The following is a 27710-nucleotide window of genomic DNA, read 5'->3' as shown; positions in this document are numbered from 1 at the left end:
TTATGGTATTTCCAGGTGAGCTGGATTTTCCATCAGCAGCTGAATTTATACAGATATATCCATCCATTTTTGGATGACAAAATAATTTTAGGGGCATATATAGAAAACTACTGAGTACCTAAACTGTAGGCCCATGTAACTCTCTGGACACAAGAGGAGATGTTTCTTGGTATGATGAAAGAACTTGAAAATTCCTAATAAATAAGAGGTTCAATGATGAAATATATTTTTTTTAAAAGAGAGTTTTCTTCTCAGTTACTTGATATAAGTTTTACTAGCAGCTTGGGATTGTGAACTTTATTACTAAAACAAATCCTATAAGTACCAGTTCACATAAAAATAGCTTTCTAATAATTGATACAAGAACAGTTACCAACATCCAAACGCTAATACTCCAGGTACTAATTTGACTGGTATGAAGTAGTAATACTCCAAGAGCCTTATCGTCAAGTTATTTTTATTTTGGCAAAAGAGGTTGGGGGGGGTGGAAAAAATCTTTTGATGCTAGTCTTTGAAGCACTTTCTCTACGGAAACAGAGAAATTAAGGAAAATCTTTCCAAGTTATCCTACTTTTCTGGGACACATGCTTCTTATAAATATTCAGGAAACATCTTTTCAGGGGAAAATTAAAACAGGAGTAGGAAACAGAAGCCTGATTTATAAACAGTGGAAATAGGCTGTAATGGGTAACAGACGCATTTGCAGAGGTCACCAGGGCTTGCTCCTTCCAGATAGTCAGGTCTGCGGGTCACTGCCTCACCTTCGCACTATTGCAAACTATGTAAAACCCTTCCAGGGAGAGAAGAAGGCCTTGGGAAGGACAATGGCTGCAAATGGAGACTGACTCTAGCTTCAGGACCAGCTGCTGTTTCTGATCAATAACCTTGGTACAGCTCCTTTTGATGTGGAAAAGGTTTCTTACTCTTAGGAGCTCCAAAAAGTAGCTCTGGTGGGCCTATCTGGCTGTCACTAACTCAGGGAAGGGATCAAAATTTAATTCAACACTCAATTAATAAAACTGCAATTTTCACTTGCACAACCTAAAGTCACAGCTATGAAGAAGTAAATACTATGTGTTGCCAGAGAACATGTTGGAATAAACACGGTTTATTAACTAAATGCCTGTGAGTGGAGTCTGATCCTTGGCTTTTACTTTTATGACCAGATGATTCACTGTCATCAATTATTTTCATTAAAAATGATTAGAATATGTTTTGGGTGGGGTTCCTAAAATAGAAGATCTTTATTTTGCTTCTTGTTCATACTCTTCAGATCCTCTTATTGGGTAGGTTTTTGAAAATGACCAACGGAATTCCTCTATAAAAGTTTCAAGCTCCAGTTTTCTTATCAGATTTTAAATATCAAGCGAAATTCCCAGTGTTTATGGTTTTTTTAGGCTGTGCTAAACTGCATAAATATTGTTGTCTTGAGACACATTTTTCTCTATCTACTTCCCTTGTTTAAGGGTGAGTGTTTATTTCTCTTGAGAATGAGAGTAAACTGTGCTTCTCTATTTCAAAGGAAATATTAATTAGTTGCCATAGATATCATTATAGATAGATAGATATCATTATATCAAATTCAATTGCAATTTCAACTAAGGGCATAACATACAATCATCATTTTGGTTTTATTATAGTAAGAACACTTAATGTAAGATCTATCATTTTAACAGATTTTTAGGTATATAATAAATACAGTATTGTTATCAATAAGCACAGTGCATACATCAGACCTCTAAAATTATTCATCTTATACTTTACCCTAATTCTTAGATTAGATTTCACAATGATTCAGAAAGGCCTAGACCCTTGGTGACTAAGTTAGAGCCAATTAAAATGGGGAGGAGAGATGTTCAAATCTATACTCACCATTTATGCTTCTAGTTAGAAAGATTATAAAAAATTTGTAAAGTAGAGCTCAAATAACGCAATCTAAAGAAAACCATTATTCTTTAAAACAACAGGCTAATTGTTTATCAGAATCTAATTGGTCATTTAAAAGAAAAGTAGTGACTAATTTTAAACCTTTCCTGAACCTGTGATAGAGAACGCTATAAGGAAGATAAAGTTGAAGGCTGAAATGATTACAAATATGATTCCTTTTCCAAAATCTACACTGAAGAGGGAATGTCATTTGCAAATAATTGGCAACAGATTTATAACATGATTTAGCAGTTAATGACTATAGTTACCCCTTTGCTTGAAACTTTATGGATAGGCCTTTATGTTATAAGAACATCAGAGAGAGATTCTGAGATGTACTTACATCAAGGCCAATTGCAACCAATTTAATCTTATGAGTTTTACACTGTAGAAGGATAGTGACTAAAATCATAAAGTAATTTACAATAGTGACTAATAAAAGTATTTTCATAACCAGCAACCCTTGCTATCTGAGCTTTATATGACACAATCAGATGTGGTTCAAATGCTTTTTGACCTTAAGGTTTTTATCTGTTAACTTTACATCAAGATAATTGGAAAAGCGACATTAACAATTACAGGTATATAAATTGTTTATAGTATTGTAAATTGAAGAAATTACATTGAAAATAACCAGCAATTGTTTCTTTGAAGCCATAGGCTTTTAAATTTTTATGCAAAATTTGGTTTTTAAAATACATTAAAAATGTGTTTACTATGCTTCTGGTTGTATTCTCCAAGCAAATTGCTCTTATGACACATACCATTCAGACTTTGATACCCAATAAAATGTCTCAAAGAGTCACTATTTCTAAGAATTCTGTCCTTTTAAAGACATATGAAGAAAAAAAAATGGCAGTAACACTAATTTGAGCTTTCTTGGCAGGACTCCCAAACAAAAAACTTTGCTTGCAAGTCATAATAAAGTAACATTATATCATAATGAATAAATAACCAAGTTAAGAAAAGAACTGAAGCAGACAAATAAGAAATGTGCTAATGTAATTAAATCTCTGGAAGAACTGGTAACTCAGTTTTCAAATGATTACTTCAGAAGAAATATGAAGTTGAAAGTTTGGTCACTGTACCACTGGATTAATAGTTATAAGATTTCTTAATCTAATTAGTTATCTTAAAAGAATGATCCTATTACTTTCTGATATTCAAGTTAGGAACAGGAGCAGATACAAGAATAAGATGATTTTCACAGCCCACTCTTCTAGAATCCTGTCCTGAAATGCATCAACCCGAGAGCACTCACCAGCCGGTCCAAACTTGTGCCTGCAGCGGTTGTGGGTCTTTCCTCGGGATTGTAGGGCCTGAAACGCGTATTGAAATTCTCAGGAGCTGAGCGAGCTGCTCTGAGAGCAGGGGCGGGTTTGGGCTGGCCACATCCCTGAAAGACCTGGAAGAACCAATGGGAGGTAAAGAAAGTTTACTCAGTGCGTTTCCTCTTAAGACTGGGATGTGGAAGCACGTAACACAGCGATTTTAATACCTCTAATAAACTCCAATTTTGAAATTTAAACATGTGCAACTACTAGCATGACAAGAAGAATTACTCAAAGAGATATAAACCGACCCACTCTATACCCTGGTGTGGTTTGAGAATGGAACGTCCCCGGAAAAGCTCATGTGTTGGGAATGCATCAAAGTTCAGAGGTGGGCTGTGGTTGGAGGAGGTGGGTTACTGAGTGTCATCTGGCTACTTCCTGTCGCTCTTTCTGCCTTTGGCCGCCATGAGATGAGCAGCTTTTTTCTGCCATGCAGTGCTACCATAAGTGTGTCTTGGAGGCAGCCAACTATGGACTGGACCTCTGAAACTGTGAGACAAATAAACCTCTCCCCTTCTAATTGGTTTGTACAGGGTATTTGGGTCACAGTGATACAAAAGCTGACTGATAGTCCTCATTATTTGCAGGTTCTAGACTTGAAAACTGCCTACTCACATTTATCTGTAACCCTGAAATTAATACTCATAATACGTCCAGAAACATAGGCAGCATGGTAAAAATGTAAGTGGCCCCACATGAGTGTTCTCAGCTGATGTTGAACAAAGTGATGCTCTCTGCCTTCTCGTTTTAGCTCTCCTACTGTAAGTGTCCCTTTTGTGATCTATTGAATACCATGTTTTCCCATTTTGGCACTTTTTCCTGGTGATGGATCCCCAGATCCCCAGAATAGGGCTGAAGACTCTCTAGGACTCCTGAGCATAGGATAAATGTGATGTGTCTCATGGAAAAAAAATATGTGTTTTACATAAACTTCATTCAAAACTAAGTTTAGTGACCAAAACACACATAGAACAAGGTTATGTACTGATTGGTTGATGATAATATTGTGAACTGTGGCTTGTAGGAACCTACCTCTGTATTTTCCATAGGAGCAATGGTTCAGTATTTGCTAATTCAGGGTTTGCACCAACTTTCTAGAACATAACTACAACAAATAATGAGGATTGATGGTATTTAAAAATGAAGATTATACTATTTACTTAATAGGATGATTTGGGGATTAAATTAATTGTGGGCCAGACTCTTTCATATACTTAAATTGACATTCAGTGAACATCCAGAGGTGGTAAACATCCACAAAATCATGTCAAATGAATCTCATGTATGGCACAGAAAGCCACATTATATATATGGGGGCCCTTTGATTAACAAAATCTTCTACTGAAAGAATTCTTTGAAAACACTCTCCTGAGCAAAAGTATGGAACTAGGACAAGAGAATGTGGATAGATTCATATAATGAAGAGTTTCTTCTAATTTTGTTGACAGCTGTTCATGTCACAATTAGGGTTGCTGTGGGAAATCAAACATTTTATTGTAATGAACTTAGGGACTGAGCTGCCAATTCCTTCCCACAGCCATTTCACTCAGGGTGGTGTGGGAGTGCTTCTCTGGCTACTTTTAGATGTTTTCTACTCTGTGCTGGTTTATCAAGAGACCATAAATTTGCTAGATTTACAAGAAATATAGTAACATTTTCAGAACATCTTGATGAGGTTTACCTTTATGTTTCTTCCATTTGTATATAGGGGATGCTTCTTTTAGATACTATTTTTTTTCCAGTAAAATTTTCAGGACTATTTATGTGAGCTAATTCTTAACTTGCATATATGTATATTTTAATATTTTTTATTGGTGCATTGTAGTTATACCTCTTAATGGAGTACAAGATGGTGGAGGCATACATGCACACATCGCTCATTTAGCCCTTCCCCAGTTCCCACCCCCCTCCCTCCCCTCCCTCTTTCTCATGTTTGGCTGAGTGATTGACTCTGATATGTTTGTTAATGTACATCATGCACATTAGAGAATTTCTCTCTTCTTCCCTTCCATCTCTTAGTTATGTGGCCTCATTCGCTCATCTTAGTTTATCTTTCTTCATCTAGAGGTCCTCCTATGGCTCTTTTCTCTCTAGCTTCCACATGTTAGGGAGAGCATCCGATTTCTTACTTTTTGTGACTAATCTCACTTAGCACGATGTTCTCCAGTTTCATCATTTCCCTGCAAATGACATAACTTTGTTCTTTTCATGGTTGAGTAAAATTCCATACATATCCCATCGTTTTGTAATCCATTCATCTGTTGATGGACATCTTGGCTGGTTCCATAGTTTGGCAATCGTGAATTGTGCAACTATGAACATAGATACACATGCATTAGGTTGGTAGTTTGGTTTCCATTCTTTTGGGTAGATATCCAGAAGTGGTGCTGCTGGATCATATGGTAGATTTGTTCTTATTTTTCTGAGGCTCCTCCATACAGTTTTCCAGTATGGTTGCATGAATATGCAATCCTACCAACAATGTATTAGAGTTCCCACTTCTCCGCATCATCCTTGCCAGCATTTGTTGTTGTTTGTGTTTTTAATGATTGCCATTCTATTTGGAGTTAGGTGAAATCTCAGGGCAGTTTTGATTTCTATCTCTCTGATTGCTAATGATGTTGAGCATTTTTTCATACATTTATTGGCCATTTGAATTTCTTCTTTTGTGAAGTTTCTATTTAGTTCACTCGCCCAGTTTTGATTGGGTTATTTGTTTTCTTAGCTGTAACTTTCTTGAGTTCTCTGTATATCCTAGATATTAGTCTTCTATCAGAGGAATAGGTGGCAAAAATTTTCTCCCACTCTGTCGTCTCTCTGTTGAGGTTCTTGATAGTTTCCTTTGCTTTACAGAAGCTTGCATGGTGTGTATTTACAATGCGCTCGCTCCAGTTTTCTCATTTAAGTCCATGTTGTTTAAATTTCAAGTGAGCATTTTTCATCTTGCATATTATGCGATTCCACTGATGTTTGCAGAGAGCCCTTAAGTGCCATTCCCGATGACAAATTCCATCTTGAGACACAAATTCATTTTCCTTTACCACCACAGCTAATTTCTCCTTTGTTGTATTCAAAAGTTCTCCTTCAACTCAGCATTTTTCAGAGCAGGACTACTTTGTCTTGGCATTTCTTGAGATTGGTCTTAACATACTATTGATTATTCTCTCCCACAATTTCTGAAGTTGATGGTGTAAACCATTGTGATAAAGATAGTGGGCCCCTTTTCCCCTAGTGCCAGAATCACTTCCCTGTGGCAAGGTCATTGCTGATGGAGGGCATTAACATTTCCAAAGCTCCAGGGATCTGTTGAGTGTGCTATTTTGGATTGCTCCTAAAATGACAGCTGACTTAAAAAAAAGTATAAAGCTGGAGTTAGAAATAATAGGATCAGCTCTGCTGAAGTTTGCTGAAGCCAGACAATGAAAGAGTTAAGGTATCCTCTCGATGTATTCTTCTGGAAGAATCTGGCTTTGTGGGTTAAAGTTAAATCAGTATGGATGTCCTGAAAGAATATCAGTGTTCTGGGGATATATTATGGTAGAAAAACTTAACACTTCATTTTTGTTGTTTGTTTTGGAGGGTGTAAATTATAACGCATCATGGGTTCATTAATATAGCCTAGTGGCTTTCCATGGTTTATGCTGGCTTTTGAAGATCACTTCACTGTGATCCAAACTGAGCAAAATATTGACTTCCAATTATTAGGGAAATAATACCTAGCTTATAATCAGGTGACAGCCTATGTAAAAATCTGTCATAATAACCTCATATCGTGAAGGTCCCTTAACAGAGATTCTATCATACCCTTAGGAAACCAGAGTTGTCACAAGAGAAACCCTGTAGTGTAAAAGTTTCCAGCCCGGGTGGCGGTGCCATTGGACGATAGTGGGGACCTCAGGAGGTGGGGGCCTAGTGGGAGGGGTCAGGACACTGGGAGATGGGGACTTGTCTTGCCTCTAGCTCCTTCCTATCTCTCTTTCTTTGGTTCTTACTGCATGAGGCTCTGGTATGGACTTCTCACCATGATGTTCTGCTTTTCCACAGGTCACAGAGATGGGGCCATGCAACCGTGGATTGAAACCTCTGGCACCCCGAGCCAGAGAAAATCTTTCCTCTTTTAAGTGCTTTTACTCAGGTATTTTTGTCACAGCGACAGAAAGCTGACAAACACAGGGAACAATATTATTGACCACACAGATGTTTTGTGATGATAAAAAGCAGCGCATTGATCAGGAAAACAGAACCCAGTAAAAGAAAGAAAAAGTAATGGCTCGATAATAAGTCATTGATTATATCACTTTATAACTTGCATTTTTTTTTTGAAGCTTTGCTTTCTAAATAAGGAAGTATGATGGAAAACCAATGTCTGGGTTGATGTTTCTTAAACGTTTTCCACCAAATATTATTTGCAAGAGCTACATAAGCAACAGATTCCATGTGTCAAATTTAAAGTAGGGACCTTCACAAGGGCTTTGTGGTCGAACATGTGGTCTGACTCTTTAAAGGGGGATGTTATTTGTAGTGTTTCTCTCAATTATTTTCCCACAGTTTCCCCAAGAGGTTCTCATGTGACTGGTGTCCCAGAGAATGTCCCCCGTGGCACACCGTGGAGGTAATTGTAACCTGGCAGGAAGAGAAAGGATTCAGAGAGAATTTCATTCATTCAGAGCATCGTGAAGCCTCTCCACCTGTTATAGGTAGATATAAAAATCCCCTAAAGAGTATATTCATTAATATTCAGGGTTGAGAGCCGGGCGTGGTGGCGCACGCTTGTCATCCCCGCGCTTGGGAGGCAGAGACAGGAGGATCGCACAGGTTCGAAGCCAGCTGCACGCGCTGGCTTAGGAGACACTGTTTCCAAATAAAAATGTAAAAAATAGGTCTGGGAGTGTAGCCCGGAGGTAGAAGGGCTCCCAGGAACCCCAGTACCACCAAAAAAAAGAAAAAAAAAATTCAGGGTTGATGTAATTGAGTCAGGAGGATTGTAATCTCAGAGGCGGATAAATAAATCCACTGTGATAGATCTACTTGGGTGGTACCCTCTAGGCTGGCAGAGTGTGGCTGGAGGAGATAATCCCTGGGATGCGGCCTTTAAAATTATATATCTGGTTCCTCCTCCCCAGCTCTCTTTCTTGCTTCCAGCCTCCATGATGTGAGCACAGCCCATGTGCTCTCCCTCTACTTCCTGCCACCATGCCCTGAGATCTTTGGTTCCCAGTCTCACAGGGGCTAAACCCAAAACCGTAAGAAAATAAATCTTCTTTCTTTTAAGTTACATGGTCGATCTTTAAATTATAGCAGCAAGATTTCTGACAAATACAACCCCCTTTACCTTTAGTTTGAGAGATTACTATTTTAGAAACTCAAGTCCCTCTCTTGACAACAAGTTTCCAGAAGAGTCAGCTACGAGCTAAGCTGCCTTATTGTGGAACAAATCATTAGCTCTAACCCCTTAAAAAGTAGAGTCAGCATTACCCCCTGCCTCTTTCTCTCCAAGGAATGTTGAAAAGGATAATTAGATAATTCCAGAAAGTACTTGGAAGCCCCAAATGTAGACAGATGCTGCAGATGCACAAAGAAATTATCTTTCTTACCTAGATAACTAAAAAAAAAAAAAAAAAAAAAAAAGAAACCCCTGTGATTTTCAGGAAGATATCTGGCCCATGAATTCTTTCTTAAGAGGATTACTAAGATAATGTCTCAGAAGTATATTGGCATTCTGAGATTAAAGAACCTAACATTATGATGGAGAGTAGTGAAGGAAGAGACATTTATTTAGTTAGTTAGTTTGGGAGGAATGAGGATGAGAAAGGTATGGTGATAAGAGCTTTGAGTGCTATGTCTTAGGCTTCCAAATTTGAGTGTTTAGAACCTAAATATTGCTGTATCTTAAAACATCTCTCTTAAGCTAACACAGTGTACACATTTTGGAGGCATATAAAGCTTCCTACCTATACCTCTTTTTTATCTTTATCTCTGCATGGTCTTTGGTAGTTTGATTATACACTCAAAAGAGTAATTACTGATGACTCGAGAAGTAAGGGTTCTAGGTAGACTATCTCCATCCCTCAGTCTAAAAAATTCTTTAAAAAATTCTATCTTCCCACTTTATTCAAGTGGGTTCTTTTTTTTTTTTCCTTTTTCTTTCCTTTTTTTTTTGTGGTACTAGAGATTGAACCTAGGGGCATTCTACCTTCAAACAACACCCATCCCTATTTTATTTTTTATTTGGAAACAGAGTCTCACTTAGTTGCTTAGAGCCTCACTAAGTTGCTGAAATGGGCTTTAAACTTATGATCCTTCTGTCTCAGCCTCCCAAGTACTGGGATTACAGGTGTGTGCCACAAATATGCCTGGCACCAAGTGGGCTTTTATAATGGGGATAACGAAGCTTCTATTTCCATGAACCACTTTTAAATTTGCAAATAAAGCTCTAACCTTTTGTATTAAATATAGATGAGTTAATGCTGACTAGATTTAATCAGACTTGATATTTGGAGAATAAGCAATGTTTTCTTTTATTAGGTTCTAATTTATATTATAATGTTAATGATTGAACTATTTTGTCTAATGACACTTATACCCAAGGAAACCAGAGCTATCACTTAATTTGACCACAAGTCATATACAAGTATCTCAGTCCGTTGGGGCTGCTAAAACAAAATTCACATCTGGTTAGGGCTCTCTGCTTCATAGAGGACACCTTTCTTGCTGTGTCTTTAAGTGGTCAAAGGGCCCAAAATGCCAAATGCTCCTTCAGACTTCTTTTATAGGGGACTAATCCTATAATTACCTGCCAAAGACCCCTACTCTTAATGCTAATATCTTGAGAATTAGGTTTCAATGCATGAATTTTGGGTGAATATGTACATTCAGATCATAGCAAAGAACACAAACAAGAGTCTAAAAGTTTGGAGTCCTAGCTTCTAGTCTTCCCTCACTTGTGTGACCTTGGAATAACATGCTCTTCTTAATTTTCAAGGCCATTATGAAGATTGAATGATACAATGCATACAAAAGACACAGAAATGAGGTATAAAGTAGTGTTATTCTAATTTAAGCAATAATAATTAAATAGGACAATAATAGGTAATAAGTCAAACTTGTGGGTCATGAAGAATTATGAATGAATACTTTAAATGCTGTGAAGAACAAGATTTTATGCTCTTTGCTTATCATTGGGTCCCAGAATCTGTAAGAATTCCCAGCACACAGTATATGTTTTAGAAACTTGGGAGTAAAAGATTATTATTTTAATTTTTAGTTATAAAATCCCCAGCTTGCAAACATTTACTAAAGGCAATTCACATGGATTTATGTAACAGGAAAGAAAAGAAAATATTCACTTATTGGGCGTCTGTGATGGACACCTCACTGTGCTATGTGTTTTATACACTTTATCTCAAATAATAAATTACCTCTTCAAAATCAAGGTTGGACATTTTTCCTCAGACCTAAGGGAAGAAATTAAATCATGCATCCATGTTAAAATTTTTTGATATTTTCTTGACTGCCTTTACTTTGCTAAAAGAAAAGCAGAGCCAAATCGACAACTTTGCTCAAATTGAACTAGAATTTAAAAAATGCTGTTTTTTTTTTTTTTTTTTGTATGTGTGTGTGTTATTGGGGATGGAACCCAGGGACATTCTATCTCTGAGCTACACCCCTAGCCCTATTATTTTTAAACAGAGTCTCACTAAGTTGCTGATAGCCTCACTAAATTGCTGAGGCTGGCTATGAATCTGCAATCCTCTTGTCTCAGCCTCCCAAGTTCTAGGATTATAGTAGCAGGCACAACCACACCTGGCTAAAATCTTGTATCTTTATCATTTGGTAATAGTTATTCACTGTACTTGATAAGCCAGTTAGAAAGTGGAGGAAGGACCTTACCAATAAAAGGGTCAGATTGATCTTTGATTGGCTTGGTATGAGCTAAGAGTCATGGGTACTAAAAATATAATCATCTTTCTCCAAGGGGGGGAGTTATGATTCAAGACCCCAGTGGATGCCTGAAAGTATAGATAGTGTGGACCCTTAAATATATTGTTTTCCTCTCTCTATATATGCCTATGTTAAATTTTTACCTTTTCACCGAAAAGAAATACTTTATGGCTTCTCTTTGGCACATCCAAATTGCCACAACCAGTAATCTTGTTCTTTGGGTTTATGATGAAGTAAAATAAGAGTTACTGGGACACAAACGCTGTTTATATTAAAAATGGCTACAAAGTGACTAGCGGGCAGGTAGGGTATACACCTTGGATATGCTGGGCAAAGGGAAAATTTATGTGCTTGGCATGATGGAATGTATAAGCATGAGATCATGCTACAAAAAATTGCAATTTATAACATATCCATTCTTGACTTCTAGAACATTCCATGTGGTACTTTTGAACCTCAGTTGACCATGGTAACTAAAACTGCTGAAAGGAAAACCATGAATGGGTGGAGGGTGTGTGACTGTAACTGGGCTCGGAGCTCGGAAATGGCTACTGCTTATATCAAAGTGGCAGACAATTTGGATTTTTTAAAAATCTAGTCAAAATATAAACCAGTAGGCCCTGTATATGGCAGCAGCTGTGTTCTATCATCTAGCTTCAGCACAGAGCCAGGGGCCCTTTCTCAAAGTGAAAATTAAGACTGAAATGTGTGTGGGAGGAGGTTCACATGTCAGTGTAAATAAATATGAATACCTTAAAATATTTTAAAAAGTATTTCATTTAAAGTAGTAGCAAGAACTACTGCTTTTCATTACATAAAACAAACTGGGACCCTAGAATTTGAGTTCACATACATTTTTTTTTAAAATCTGGTTCCTACCAGCTTTTTGCTAATATCCTAAGAAGTGTTTTCCTGAATACGAACTCAAATCATTATGTTCATGGCTTCTTTCTTAGTTATGAAATCATTGCACTCATGACACAAATACTCTAAATGCCAGGGTTTTTTTTTGTTGTTGTTTTTTGTTAGTTTGGGCAGTCTTCTATAAGGAGTGCCTTCTAAGATGATAGTGTTTTGCCTGGTTGTCTCAGAACAATTTCTCTTGTCATCTTCCCTCTTCTTCCTGTCTCATTTTATTTCTCCCCCCCCTTTTCTCCCTGACTTATGCTTTTTTTTCCTTAAAGATTGATGACAGTCATTCCCTGGCCAACTTTTCTGGCAAACTCTATGTCTCTGGATGGGTTCATGGTTCTGTTAAGAAAATTTGGGATTCTACCGAATTGAGTCATTAGTTTTAGTTTTGGCTGCTTCTCATTGGCTTCAACATTCAAAGCCGGCTACCATATCAGTTTTCAGCCTTAAAAAATGTACTTTTTATGCTTATAGACCTTCGTTTCAGAATATCTGTCATATGTATTGTATTGCTTACTTCTTAAAAATCTGTTTTAATAAAAGTAAATTCTTTCCATTGTCTGGAAAAGAATTTTTTTCCATGAAGGTTTTGCATTTCTTAACCAGCTGAATATCTTGGATATTTACTCTCAAATGGTAAGTAGGGAGGCGTCATAAGGAACTAAACACAGCATATTTTGGCATGTAGAGAATAAAAAAAACCCTAGCCCTATCTATCCATGGCTAAATGATTGTTTTATATGCTCTCTGTTTGTAAAGTTTAAAGCAGTTCTTTAAGATGATTTTGCAGAATAGAGAAAAACATGTCAATTACATCAGTGTGACTGTACCATTCTTTCAACCCATTATTCTTGCTTTGGCCAAACAGAAGTGCTGAAAATATGCTTGTTGGACATGTCCCCATACTCATGAAGGTTCTGACGGGAAATCAGGCAATTAGAATGTGAGGAATGCAACATGAAGTCCCATAGAAGCAAAGACTCAAACTGTAGAGTCTTTCAAAGTAAAAACGTCCTAGACTGGAGGTGGTGTGCCAGAACCGGCTCTTACTGCCTTATGAGATCACTTGTTCAACAGAACAATTATTATTTTTTTACGGTCTGGGGATGGAACCCAGGAGCATCCTATCTCCGAGCTACACCGCCAGTCCTATTTTTTAATCTTTATTTTAAAACAGGGTCTCATTGAGTTATGGAGGGCCTCACTAAGTAGCTGAGGCTGGCCACAAACTGCGATCCTCCTGTCTCAGCCTCCCAAATGCTGGGATTACGAGCGTGCGCTACCACGCCCGTCTCAACAGAGCAATTATTAAAATTAAGTGATATAAACTGACAATTAAATGCCATAATATTAAATATAATGGTAGTATACAATAAAAATAGCCATTGCTTTCAAATTATTTTACTATTATGTGTGCTCGTGAAGTTATTCCAATCAGTGGTGCTGGTACGAGAGGAATATTATATTATGGTGACGCTACTGGACATTCAGTGACATCATGCTGATGTCTTGAAATCAGCCATGGTAGAGGTATTTGTACCATGGAAGGAAAATGGCCAATACTACAATTAGCATTTTTCCCCCTGTAGAGGTGGCTTCTTTGCACATCTAGGTAGAAGCTATCGGAGGTAATGACACCATCAGAGTTAAATCAGATCACATTCCCCCTAGTAAAAAGGAAGTGCTAAGAGCTGGGGATAAGGTGTGTTTGAGACCTGGCAGGGGAGGGGGGCAGTGAAGTTCCTCTAACACAATAACCCAGTGCCCACGAGAAGCATGGTCCTGTGAAAAGAGTTCTCTTCTTATGGCAAGAAGTTGCAAGACTTTCAGTCCAGGAAAGAACCTCCCACTATTTCTCAGAACACAGTGTTAGAAAATAAATTGGGTTTCAACCACCTGTTCTTGAGGAGACTACATTAAATCTAATCTTCTCATCTTTTGCTCTGAAATGAAAGTGAAAGAAAAATCTTAAGCTAAATCTCCAAAGGTTAGAGATAATCAAGAGTTTTCCTTTATCATCAAAAGGAGAAAAAATTTTAATCTCTTTTACATAGGAGGAAAGTTAAAACTAGTTTGCTTCAGATGTATTCCCTATAAGTACATTATCAGCATTTTCTCAAACTTTGACTTTGTATTATAAAAAAGGTATCTTTCCCTGCACCCCCCCCCCCAATTTGCGTCTTAAAAATCTGTCCCTGTAACAAATTGAAATAGAATCAACCCTGATTTTCTGCAGGGTGATAAAGAAGTCAGAGAATAGATGTTCCAAAGTCACTGTTTGGTGGTAGAATGTTAGTTGTGAGGGCTGATGAGTAAACCACAAACTTTGACTTTGAAAAAACTAGAGAACATATTGCTAACCAAGAATCATTGAGAATATGCATTTTCTTTAAAAACAAAGCTAAAGAAGGAGTGGAAGCGGAACGAACAGCTTTATAAATAACTTGCCCATTTGCTTTTTTCCCCCCAGAGGTCAGGCAGAAGGAACCCACCTACCTGTCAACGCAGCAGGCCATTGTTTCCCTCATTGTAAGAATAACGTGCCATTGGGCAGAGGCTAATGAAATTACTCTCCATCTCCCGGCTATGATGGCATGGGTGTGGCCAACAGGCACTGATTAGTTGGGCTCATCAGCAGCTCAGCTCTTCCCTGAATCCTGCTCAGGTTAGACACTGATCAGCTCTGTCTCCCCCTCTGGGAGATAACTTGCCATTGACCGCACCTCACATGCATGGGATAGAGTGCAGGGATGTGGATATCAACTCCACTCTTAGATGCTAAAAATATATGCACGCAACATCTCTTGGTGCATTCCCTTCTGCAGAATGTTCTCAATGATAATTAAAATGCTTAACCTTTATGAGTGGTCTCGATTTGACATATTTCTTGCTAAATATTTTACATGTCTTGCATCATTGTGCTTCAAGCACCCCGATGAGTAGGTACTATTAGAGTACTCACTTTTAATGTGGGTCAATTGATTTTTAAATCACACAACTGGTAACAGGCAGATCCCAAGTCTGTCTGATGTCAAAATCTGACCTAACTGCTTTGCTAGTCTGCAGAATGCTCGACTAGCTTCAAGTACATTTCAAGGTATTTGCTATTCCTTATTGTTGAAGTCTCTCCGGCATTAGATTTTCATGTTCTGAATTCAGCTCAGCAAAATGTACTGTTTCTTCCATGTGTAAAATGACATGTTAGGAGGGCTCTCCGCAGAATGTAAGAGTGAATAAGATGTAACTCTTCTCCTCAAATTTCTTATAATCCTGGGCAGGAGGAAGTAAGTACAAAAATAACCATGACACAAAGAATAATACGCCTCTTAAGAAGGGCACATGTAATACAGGAGCTCAAAGAAAGGCAAGAGAAATGCTACTGGAATAAAAATATATTTGCTTGAACTAAATTCTAGACAACGTCCTTGTATTTGAGAGAAGATATTTTTCTCCCTCTGAATTCCTAGGATATCGTTTATATCTGAATGTTTTGAAAGGAAAAAAGATCCAGAGGGGAGAAAAAAAGATCTGAATGTTGGAAAAATAAGCTTGTACAGGCTGGGTGTGATGGTGTACACCCATCATGCCAGTACGTGGGAGGCTGGGATAGGAGGATCACAGGCTGAAGGACATCCTCAGTAACACAGGGAGACTCCCAGCAACCTAGAGGGAGCCTATTTCAAAACAAAGTAAATAAATAAATAAATAAGTGAAAGGGGCCGAGGTTAGTTTGGAGGTAGAATGCCCCTGGTTTAATCCCCAGTAAAACATACCACACACACACACACACACACACACACACACACACACACACACACCAATAACAACAAAACCCTGTATAATTAGAGAAGGGATAATGTTTGTAAAACTGAGAAGTGTCGTGTTGGAAGGAAGTCATATAGATGAACAAGAGCTCATTTTACAGATGAGAAAACTAAGACCCAAGAGCTAGAGATGGATGGACATTGCTCTGGGCCCTTTTCTGTTCTCTTGGGTTTTTCATCTCCATTTGAGCCAAAGACTCGGGAAGAATTATCTGGAGAAAATTAAGTACCTGAAGACCATTCCACCCTTCTGTAATGGGCTCTCCATCGTCTGTAATAAGTATTAATGGGATGGATGGCTTCAATTGGAATTTAATAAGTCATCCTTCTTAATTTAGATTATATCTGACAAACCAATCTTTTCCTGGATTAGGTTTGAAATTATCCCTAATATAGTTAAATGATATCTAGTGAAATCAGTTTCATCTTCCCCAGTAGGATAGGAAGGGGATTATCAACACATCTGAAATTCAAAGGCAGAGAGAGTCAGTGATTTGTCTTCCTTTTCCCTTGGAGAATTTCCACCAACCTGCAAAGTTTTGAACTAGTTTTCTTTGGATGTGAGAAGGGGGAATAATAAAGGTTCTCTCCTATCTTTGACAGAGACGATGAGGTTGGTGAATATCCGAAGCTTGGCTGGGGCTGGAAGAACGATTGACTTCTGTTTCTCATCAACATCTTCCCTATAGAGTGTCACAGCAAACAGCCCACCTTTACAAAGCTGGTTCCCCCAACACTGATGCATATTTGGTCCCGGTGAGAATATACTTAAGGAGGAAACAGTGTGGCATTCTGGGAAAATCTTTTTCTTTTAGGGTTAGACAGATGTGGGCTGTAACCCCACATCAGGCTAGCTACTTAATTCCCCCAAATTTGACATTACTTGCCTATAAGACAAGAAAACACATGCTTTACAAGACTGTAGGAAGGATTTGAAACAAATAAATGAATAAGGCATCTAAAAAGAGACTGATGTGAGACCAAAGACTGTTTTATCCTCTCGTGTATTTCTTGGTCCTGCACACGGTGGGATTTTTGTTGAATGGGTATAGTAGGGGTTCAACCAATGCTAACCATGATGGCTGTCATTGTTACTAGGCAATTCTTTGCCCAAAAAGGAGCCAAGAAAAAATTTTAATATGCTTTCTCCCCTAGTCTTTAAAAAGATATATGTCTATATACATATAGATTTATACAAAGGGCAAACAAATCGAAAGTTTTAAATGAGCACTCTCATATTACTACCAAAATACATATTATAGCTTGGCTCCACAACCTGATATAACCAAGTATTTTTTTAAAAAAAATGTATTTCTGAAATACTGATGTATTTTTTTTTGAAAAAAACTCTCAGTGTTTCCCACCCCAACTGCCTCCCTGTGGGCTAACTAGGAGAGAAAAAAGGATTTGACAATACCTAGAACAGATCTGGGATAAGTTTGAAACACAGACATTCACAGTGAGAATAAATTTTTTCATTAGTCTGTAAATCCCTCTAATTCACGATCTCAATTACTATGTACAAAAAGATTAGCTCTCCCTCCTCCAGATATGATGAGAGTATCCGTTGAAAAAGATTTTATTTGAAACATTTCAGTATCTTTTGACTTTAGATACACAGAAAGGAGAAAACTGAATTTTTTATTTTTTGCTGTTAAATTCTAGGAAAGGATGGACAAAATGAGTGATTAGCCTGAATAAGGGAAATATTATTTAGAATTTATCATGCTGGAAAGTACTAGGCATGTTTGTAAAGGCAATCAAACAGAAAGACAGCTGAGTTCTCAGCCTCTGCCCTCTCTTCTTTTTATCCCTTCTCATGCAGGTTTTACTGAAGGCTGCTGAACTTTCTTTTAGTACTTGGTCTATTTAGCAAATATTTATCAAATTCCTCCCTTCTTTGAGATTCGCTTTGTGGGCACAGGCCTGTTGCAATGTAGTGATTAGCAAGAAGGCTCTTGTGATCAGATAATTTCCTACCCTTTGTACCACGAGGACCTTAGTGAGTTATGTAACTTTTCCAAGACTTGGTTTCTTTATCTGCAAACTAGGGGAAAAGGTCTATCTCATCAGAATGTTATTTATTTATTTATTTTTATTTTTATTTTTGCAGGTCTGGGAATGGAACCCAGGGCATTCGACCTCTGAGCTACACCTTCTGCCCTATTATTTATTCTTTATTTTGAGACAGGGCCTTACTGAGTTGCAGAGGGCCTCATTAAGTAGCTGAGGCTGTCCACAAACCGCGATCCTCCAGTCTCAGCCTCCCAAATGTTAGGATTACAGGCGTGCGCCACCAAGCCTGCCTTCAGAATGTTCTTATCGATACTGGGTGATATAAACCACGAAAAGCACTTCATATAGTCCTTGGCAGCAAGTGCTCAACACTAAATACTGTTGCTTTCCTAAGTGGCCCTGAGAACAACTTCTATTAGTAACTGCTTTCATAAAATAAATAAATGGCTTTCAAAGGGGAAGGTGTTAATCATATCCTGGAACAAAAAGTCATTTTAATTTGTAAGCATTAGAACTCTCAGATTGTCTTGCCTCGAACTAAGAAATAGCTACTGGTCTCACCTAAACCTCATCTATTAGAAGGGAGCAGTAGAAACTGGGTATAGTGCACACTTGTAATCCTAGTACTTGGAAGCTGAGACAGGAGAATTGCGGGTTCACGGCCAGCCTCAGCAACTTGGGAGACCCTATTTTAAAATTAAAAATAAAATAGGGCTGAGAGTTTAATTCTCAGTGACACACACACACACACACACACACACACACACACACATCATAAAAGAAAATAAAAAGAAGTTAACAGTATCTCTGCTGCTGAGTGTTGGCACAGGCCTGTAATCTCAGTACTTGGGAGGCCAAGTCAGGAAGATCATGGGTTCAAGGCCAGCCTCAGCAACTCAGTAAGGACCTATTTCAAAATAATAAAATAAAAGGGTATACCTCAGAGATACAGGGATAGAATGCCCTAGGGTTCAATCTTCAGTATAAACACACATACACACACACACACACACACACAAACAAGTTAACAGTATCTCTGAAAATGCAGATACTCCAGTCTAAGTCTTGCAATTCAGAACTTCAGATCTGATGATGTTTATCAACAGTGAGTGAGGAATTCTTTTAGAAAAAGGATAAACTCTAGGTCTTAGCTAGAATGTACATTTTGTACTCCAGTTTGTGGATAATTTCATGGGTGTGGCTTATGTGGAAAATGAAGCCACATATTTCTACATTTAAAAGACAATTCCATTCCACTGGAAAAGTAAAAGCTCAGAACATTTGCAGAACATATTTATTCCATCAGCATATCCTGCTCAAGTCTCCTGTTAAAGTTGTCCAAATTCTAACCACTTTCACCTTTCCGTGGTATGAAAAGCTGGCTTTGGCCCTAGAAAACCTGGCTATTCCCTTCCTTCTCCTCTTCCTTGGCTCCTCCAATCGTCTTTTCTCTATGCCAAGCCTACCTGACACTCTTTATATCCTTGAGATGCTATCCTATTGGACATTTTTTGTACTATTTTTTCTTGTGTGTACCGGGGATTGAGCCCATGGACATCCTACCTCCGAGTTACAGCCCAAGCCCTATTTTATTTTTATTTTGAAATAGGGTCTTATGAAGTTGTTAAGGGTCTCATTAAGTGGCTGCTGCTGCCTTTAAACCCATAATATCCTGTTTCAGCTTCCCAAATACTAGGACTTATAGGCATGCTTCACCATGCCCAGTTTGTGCTATTGTTTGCTTGTTTGTTTGTTTGTTTGTTTATTTATTTATGGTGGTACTGGGGGTGGAACCCAGGGGCTTTCTACCTATGGGCTATACCCCCACACCTATTTTATACTTTATTTGGAAACAGGGTCTCACTAAGTTGCTGAGAGCCTAAGTAGCTGAGGCTGGCTTCGAACCTGTGCGATCCTTCTTTCTCAGCCTCCCAAGTGCGGGGATTACAAGCGTGCGCCACCATGCCCGGCATATACTATTATTTTATAACCCTTCATATAGTAGCCTCTGTGCAAGTGAACTCTTAAATGCTCTGTATTATTTCTGCTCTTGATTTTGACATTTCTGACAAAGAAATATGTTATTTTAAAGGACGTTTTTTATTAACAGCAAGCAATGCTATTATAATATAGCTGGACAAATTCCACAAAAATGTTTTATTCACACTCTGATAATGATCTGATCTCTTGGAGAATTTCTGGTACAATACTTGATTTGAACTATATAGTTAATAACAATGTACTATGTGTTTGAAAATTGCTAAAAGGCTAGATTTTTAAGTGTTCTCACCACACACATAAAAAAATTAATGTGTGAAGGACACACATTAATCAGCTTGATTTAGCCATTCTACCAAATATATATGTTATATTATATTAATTATATTATATTGCATAATATATATATTTACACATATATTTATATATTATATATCATATATGTTTATAAATATTTTATAGAATATATGCATGTATACACACATACCTATGTATATTAAAAAACATGTATACTACAAATACAGAGAATTTTATATTTCAATTTAGAAAGAATAATCTAAGTAATTTAATCCTATCATTCTTTCTTCCTTTTCTCCTCTTTCTTTTTTTCTTTTTCTTTCTCTCTTTCTTTCTTTCTCTCTCTCTTTGTGGTACTGGGGTTCCTGGAAGCCCTTCTACCTCCGGGCTACACTCCCAGACCTATTTTATATTTTTTTATTTGGAAACAGGGTCTCTTAAGTCAGCGTGGCTGGCTTCGAACATGCAAGATCCTCCTGTCTCCGCCTCCCAAGCGTGGGGATTACAAGCGTGCGCCACCATGCCCGGCTAATTTAATCTTTTAAAGTGGCTGATTTCATAAAAGCTGATTGTCGCTTATTTATTAGTGTGCTTCCTTTAAAAAAAAATCAAGAACTATTCGCCTAGAATTTCTATGTGCCAAGTGCCGTAATGGGTACTAGGTGGACAGAAACAGGGCAGTGACCTCAGTTGTCCATGGGGTCCCCTCCTAGTAAAGTCAGAGGAGGCCGGGAAGTAGATCGATCTGCTTCCAACCTGGGATAGGGAGTCCCAAAGGGACCTGCTGAAAGGGAATGGCGGAGGGCGAACATCAAGGCAGAGAAAGCTGTGTGTAGCCTCAGAAAGTGAGAGGGGAGCCTCCTGGTCTACAGTGAGTGGAGGGCTCAGTGACAGAAGCCAAGGTCACAGGAGATGCCAAGGTCACAGGAGGGCTGAGGCTGGACTGCAAGACCTTGCAGGCATTTGAATTCCATTCTAGGTGCAAAGCAGGGCCATGCTTGGGTGGTGATTTAGAAATACCTTTGCTTCTAGATAAAGGACGGATTTGAGGGGGCACAAGGGTGGGAGCCAGGGGACCAATTAGGATGTAGCTGCTTTTAGAGGAACTTAAGGTTCCTTGAAAAAAGGATTTTTTTTACAATGCTGAAAACTTTCTCTTTTGAGGTGAGCATATAATTCTGAACCCCATCATGATGTAAAATTACAATGTGCCAATAAAAGCATATCAATAAAAAAGACGTCTAGGCATCAGGGGAGAAAAAGATTATTTGTATTATTGCTTGAAGTTACATTCTTCTTATTTACTTGTTTATCTCTTCGGTGCCTGTCTTTCTTACTGAAAATCACATTGGAGGAAAGTAAGAGATGTAAACTGTTCACTCCTGTATCCCTAGGATGTAGATTCTCAGTAAATATTTGCTTAGTGAATGAATGAGACAAAAGGAGGAGGAATGCTTGATTTGAACATGTCTGCACACCTACTTCTAAGATGTGCACAGCAGTCTCAGAATGCAGACACCGTGATCCGTGTGTTTTTTGTGTCTGGTTCTTGGGAGCCATTTTGAACCTCTACAACCTTAGCACCTAATTACTGGAACACTGCTGGGATCTGTGGCCTTGCCAGACAACATTAATTGGTTTCTAGGCAATAGATTCCAGAGGAATAGATGATTGCTAATTTTTTTTCCACTCGAAAGAAAGAAAATGGTTTTTCATGGAACCCCCAAATGTGCTATTTCCCTAGCGGGCAGTAGTAATTTGAAGCATCCTTCTTTACACCAGGTAGCCCAGCTTCATTAAAGCCCAGAAACAGGCCTTGAAATCCATGGCTCATCCATCTCTGAGAGCGAGAGAAGGAAAGAAAACCAGACCAGATTCTATTTTTTTATCTATTCCCTACCAGTTCACCTGAAAAGCCCAAATCTCATTTGAGTTATACTCAAAAAAGAAGTCCTTAGAAGGATCACATGGTTCTCTTTCTGCTTTGTAATTTTGCCCCTCCTCCTTGGTTATATTAGAAGTCTCTCTTGATTATATTTAAAAATCCCTCTCACAAAGGGTTTTAAAAATAGAAGAAAGCTAATCATGTCAGTGTTTGCTGACACATTTTGGTGTAAATGACTTCCAATTAACAAGCGCTCAGTAGTCAACGTGGATTTGGTTAGTGTTTCTTCACAGGAATGGTGGTAAAGGGATCAGAAGAGCGGTGTGCAGAGAGCAGTGTGGGAGGAAGGGACATGGTGGACGAGGCTGGAGACACACTGTAGACTTCTCGATTTTGTTAAGAAGGGCCCAGTTTATCTTCAGCCGAGTGGAGACAAAAGCCATGCTCCTGATATCTGTGTTTGGCAGCTGCCAACTCAGGAGCTCCATCTCCTATAATTCATGAAAATAGGCTACCTTTTTGTTTTTTCCTTTAATGTACGCTTGACTCCATACAAAGTTGCATTTGCCCCTGATGATTCATTAATAAAAGTACCATGTAGTCTCAAAAGGAAATCAGTTGGGGTGTTTAATTATTTACAATTCTAACATGTGCCTCTTCTACGCAGCTGATGACGGAACCAGAAGTTTCTGGAGAAAGCGCATAGCCAGGGTATGAGGAAATTTCAAACATTAAAAAAGACAATCCTCCCCAAATTTCTCATAAATGTGAGGGATTAGTAGGCACAGTTGAGGCTTGCTGAAACTTCTAGGCAGCCTATAATTTCGTCATGATCGAGGGGCTGCAGACTAAAAGATTGCTTCCTTTCATAATGTCAGTTTGTTTGACATTTTTAATGAAGTTGCAAGTTTGGAGCTCAATAGAAAAGCTCACTGGCCACGTGTTAGACTTTATAACCTTCCCCGCCATGTGTCATGTTCATTTTGAGGAGAGCACGCCTATAGTAGGCACATACACTAGTAGATACAATATTAATGCAAATACCTTTGCAGACACCTGAATGCTGTTCTCTTGCATGTTCATAATGGCTTCTGAGATCTTGACATCAATGGGGTCCATGACCGACTCGATGTTGAACGGCCCTTCCAGTCTCTCTGCCACCAAGAGCATCGCATCTGTGAAAACGCAGGGACATGCTTTATTTGAGAACGGGCATTTTCAAAACAACTGGTTGAAAAATGACTGCTCGCCCACAATTCTAAATATTTTCTTCTAATAGTCATAAATGAAGTGAGTGACTGAATCTCAAAAAGTCCTCATTTATTTCATTTGGAGATTCAAGATTATTTTCCATGCATGAAACCAGGCCTGAAGATAAGAACATTCATCCAGATGCAGAGAGTTGAGCATATCTAACTATTCCACAGGAAGCGAACACACCATTCCATCAGGGATCAACTACATTCTGAAAAGGGGTCTGCCCTCTTTTGGGGGGATTCTGGGAGTCAATTGGAGATGTGCTGATTTCTGGATTTGATGCATCAATATCAAGACCCAGCTCAAGCACAGCTCCTGTGTCAAGCTTCTGTGTATTTTCCAACACACCTTTCCCTACTTTATTTCATCACTGTGCCTAGCCAACCCTTAGGGTTTTTTTTTTTTTTTTTTGGTACTGGGGATGGAACTCAAGGACACCTTACCTCTGAGCTATGTCCCTCCAAACCCCTTTTTTAGTTTGTGAAACAGGGTCTTGCTAAGTTGCTGAGGCTGGCTTTGAACCTGTGATGCTCCTGTCTCAGCCTCCCAAGTATTGGGATTACAGGTGTGAGCCACCACACCCAGCTCCATGTTTAAGTTTTGACTTTCATCACTCGTTGGGATTAGGGGAACTTCTTTTACTTGGCTTGGTGTGTCTAGGGCCTGTTCTGATGCACATCATCACATCGCAAGCTCCCAAACAATGTCTACAAAATTACATTGAACTGAACTCAACATTGCTCAGGAGGATTCATTTTCTGTAGAAGATGGTAATGTGGAGGCCAGAGCTATGTTTTAAATCATTGTTTGGTCATCACTAACTAGCTGGATGGTTGTAGGAAAATCTCTGAGTTGACTAGGCTACAGGGGAGTAAGGTGTATGTGAGTGACTGGTGATGAGGTCTTTAGTGTCTATGGTGAGGGGCAGGTGTCCACTGGTACCACGGTAAACCAACTCGCCTTCTATTCTTGGTCAATGGAACATAGTTGGGTAGCCCATTCCCTACTAGGGTTGTAGAATAGAACTTTTTGTAACAAGTAAAATGTGGCTTTGGAAGCATGTTTATGCCAGGCATAATTGAAGAAGTGAATTAATTTGTTTACATATAATTTAAAATAACCACTGAGGCCAACAGTAGCCATGTTTAGCATAGTCTGGACTTTTAACCTGTGGCTTAACTGATCTCAAGCTTTTCAGTTGCTAAAGCTTGTGGAAGCCAGTTTGAAACACTTTTCTTCTTCTTGCTCCCTCTTCCATAGTGTTTATTATCTAATGCAAAACATAGAAAAGAAAAACAAAAAAGAGAAATAAACCCATAATTTCATTTCCCAGAATAATGCTATAAAGAGTGTGGTATATGTCCTATTTTTTCTGTGCATGAATATTTTAAGCATATAACGAAATATACTGTACATATATCAGACAACCTGCTTCCTAAATGTAATATATTATTAATGTGAAACACTGTTTATAGTTTGCTGCTTTATTCTAGTAGTATGAGGAACCCAAATTTTATTTTTATTGCATATTCAACCATGTTCGACCAAAGTCCAACATCAGAAACTCTTCAGGGTTATACGTAGCTATGAATCCGGCTGATGAGGAAGCTTTTAAGAAGATTTTTTTATGTGAAAGATACATAACTGTCTGGGAAGCAAAGACTCATAGTTTTAGAGTCCTAGGCTTTATAAACAATATCATTTTTCATAGCTATCAACTGGTGTTTAGGGCTAGATCTCATAAATGAGTCCCTGCTACATTCCCTGTGGAATGACCAAGAAGTAATGCTCCCAGGGCAGATGTAGGAGCATCAGTCAGCAAGCCCCTCCCTGCCTCCCCCCACATCCTGTCCCGTATTGTTCTCATGAATACAAGTTACCTGAAAAATATATGCATGAATGAGATCTCTTAATCCCTAACAAAAAATTTCCTTCCCTCCCTCCCTCCCTCCCTCCCTCCCTCCCTCCCTCCCTCCCTCCTTCTCCCCTTCCTTCCTTCCTTCCTTCCCTCCCTCCCTCCCTCCCTCCCTCCTTCTCCCCTTCCTTCCTTCCTTCCTTCCTTCCTTCCTTCCTTCCTTCCTTCCCTCCCTCCCTCCCTCCTTCTCCCCTTCCTTCTTTCCTTCCTTCCTTCCCTCCCTCCCTCCCTCCCTCCCTCCTTCCTTCCTTCCTTCCTTCCTTCCTTCCTTCCTTCCTTCCCTCCCTCCCTCCCTCCCTCCTTCTCCCCTTCCTTCCCTCCCTCCCTCCCTCCCTCCCTCCCTCCCTCCCTCCCTCCTTCCTTTCTACTGAGAATCGAGCCCCAGAGGATTCTACCTTTGAGCTACACCCCTAGCCTCTCTCTTTTCTCCTCCTTCTCCTTCTTCAATTTTTTGAACCGGAGTCTCTCTAAGTTGCTAAGGGCCATGCTAAATTCCTGAGGCAGGCCTTGAACCTACAATCCTTCTGTCTCAGCCTCCCAAGTACTGGAATTGCAAGCATGTGGACATTCTTACTAATCAAAATACTGATGATAAATCATTAGCTAGTGTGAATGTACACAAATAAATTGAAACACTTTATTCCTTTTACCTAAAAATATGCAAATTATTCAAATGCCTGGAAAAGCTCAGATAAAATTGTATGTGTAGATAAAACAACATCTAGGTAAAACAACATGCATGCACTAATTTTAGCTGTACATAAGAGGAAGGCTGATAGACATAAATAGTGGGTTTAGGAAGCTTATATTCTTCTTACTACAATGTTGTTTGTGAAAATAAGTTAGTTAATAGAAGGCCAGGTAATCTTATACAAATGTTTCATATACAGATAGCTATAGTCAAAAGTTTTTTTTAATAAATAATTCATGTAGATGTGCATGGTAGCACACACCTATAATCCCAGTACTTGGGGAGCTGACACAGGAGGACCACAGGTTTGAGGAGAGCTCACCAACTTAGCGAGACTTTCGGCAACCTACTGAGGCCGTGTTTCAAAACAACCACAAAAATTAAGAAAAGGCTGTAGCTGTAGCTCAGAGATACGCCTCTAGGTTCAGTCTCCAGTACCACACACGAGTGCGTGCATTCACACACACGTATCTGATATAATCAAGTTTACCCTTTGTTTTTATTTCTGTTCTAATTATGCACACAATACTTGAAAAGGAAAAGCAGCTCTCAGCAAATCCCGCTGTCAAGAGTCCTGCTGAAAATGACTGTGTTCGGGGAATGTAGTTCAGACAGCAGCAGGTGCAGAAGCCTCAGCGGAGAGGTGGAGCTATCCAGCCCTAGATTTGAGAAAAGATTTCCAGCATATGTCTGCTCCTTGGCCTCAGGCCCCAGCACTCGATGGGGAGAGGGTCTGCAAGGTCCACCCATCAGCCTGGAGCACCCCTGCTGTCTGGTTTGCTTCCCACCTGCAGGGCAAGCCTCTCACCACTCAAACTCCCCTAATCTAAGAAGAAACTTCCTTCTGCCTCTGGCTAAAGAAAGCCATGTTTTGGGACACCTCAGCCTCTTCCTCTCTCTAGTCCCAAAGTGAAGGAAACACAGAATAGTTTTGTGACATCAAGGCAGTAGTTGGTGAGTTTTTCTGAAACCAATTAAGTCGCCCCATGGCTATAACTTGCTCCAGAGGCTGCCGTGAAGTGCCATCTTAATTATCTCGGTGCCGTTTATATTTTGAAATATTTGGAATGTTATTTTTAACTCTGTTCTTGGAGCTGTTCCTTTTTGCCAATTAAATGAGGACAGTCACAATAGTGTCAGCAAATGATCAGCTGATGCTTTCTGCACTTTATCTCTGGTGTCACCCAACTTTGGCTTCTCTTTAAACAAGACTGTTGATGTGCTCAAGCAGTGGATGTCTTTTTTTGTGTGTCTAACTGGAGAATAAAATGGGTTAGAAATAGCACCAGTTTCTAAATGTGCACAGAGACACACAATGATTCTATGTTAGCACAGAGGCATGGGTGGCAGTTCCCAGAGGTGTCCAACCAAGAGCTCGGAGCCAGGCTGCAGGCAAAGCTGCACCTCTAAGCCAAGGCATTCTGCTTGCATAAGCATAGACTATCTGGTTAAGAAATGAACTGTGGAGTCAGATGCTTGATATTTTCTGCCTCTCTCTCCTCTCCTCTCCTCCTCCTCCTCCTCCTCCTCCTCCTCCTCCTCCTCCTCCTCCTCCTCCTCTTCTTCTTCTTCTTCTTCTTCTTCTTCTTCTTCTTCTTCTTCTTCTTCTTTCTCTCTCTCTCTCTCTTTCTCTCTTTCTCTCTCTCTCTCCTTTCTTTTTTTGTGGTACTGGGGATGAAACCCAGGAGCATTCTACTTCTAAACTACACCCCCA

The 27710-nt window shown here is 39.1% G+C and overlaps 1 protein-coding gene across 2 annotated transcripts in view; it reads right to left on the bottom strand.

Annotated features, from left to right (window-relative positions):
* The window catches only part of GPC6 (glypican 6), a gene marked incomplete at both ends in the record, with an annotated part of 1162580 nt that overhangs the window by 89900 nt on the left and 1044970 nt on the right, over positions 1-27710 (bottom strand). For both annotated transcript variants that reach the window (XM_080689891.1, XM_080689892.1), the window contains 2 exons: positions 3188-3331; positions 23178-23308. In XM_080689891.1, the coding sequence (XP_080546017.1) occupies positions 3188-3331; positions 23178-23308 (275 nt within the window). The remainder of the gene's footprint in view (positions 1-3187; positions 3332-23177; positions 23309-27710) is intronic.

The sequence above is a fragment of the Muscardinus avellanarius genome (genome assembly GCF_963383645.1).
Source record: "Muscardinus avellanarius genome assembly, chromosome: 2".
Taxonomy (NCBI): domain Eukaryota; kingdom Metazoa; phylum Chordata; class Mammalia; order Rodentia; family Gliridae; genus Muscardinus; species Muscardinus avellanarius.
Note: the sequence above shows the minus strand (reverse complement) of the source record. Positions and strands in the feature narration are given on the sequence as shown.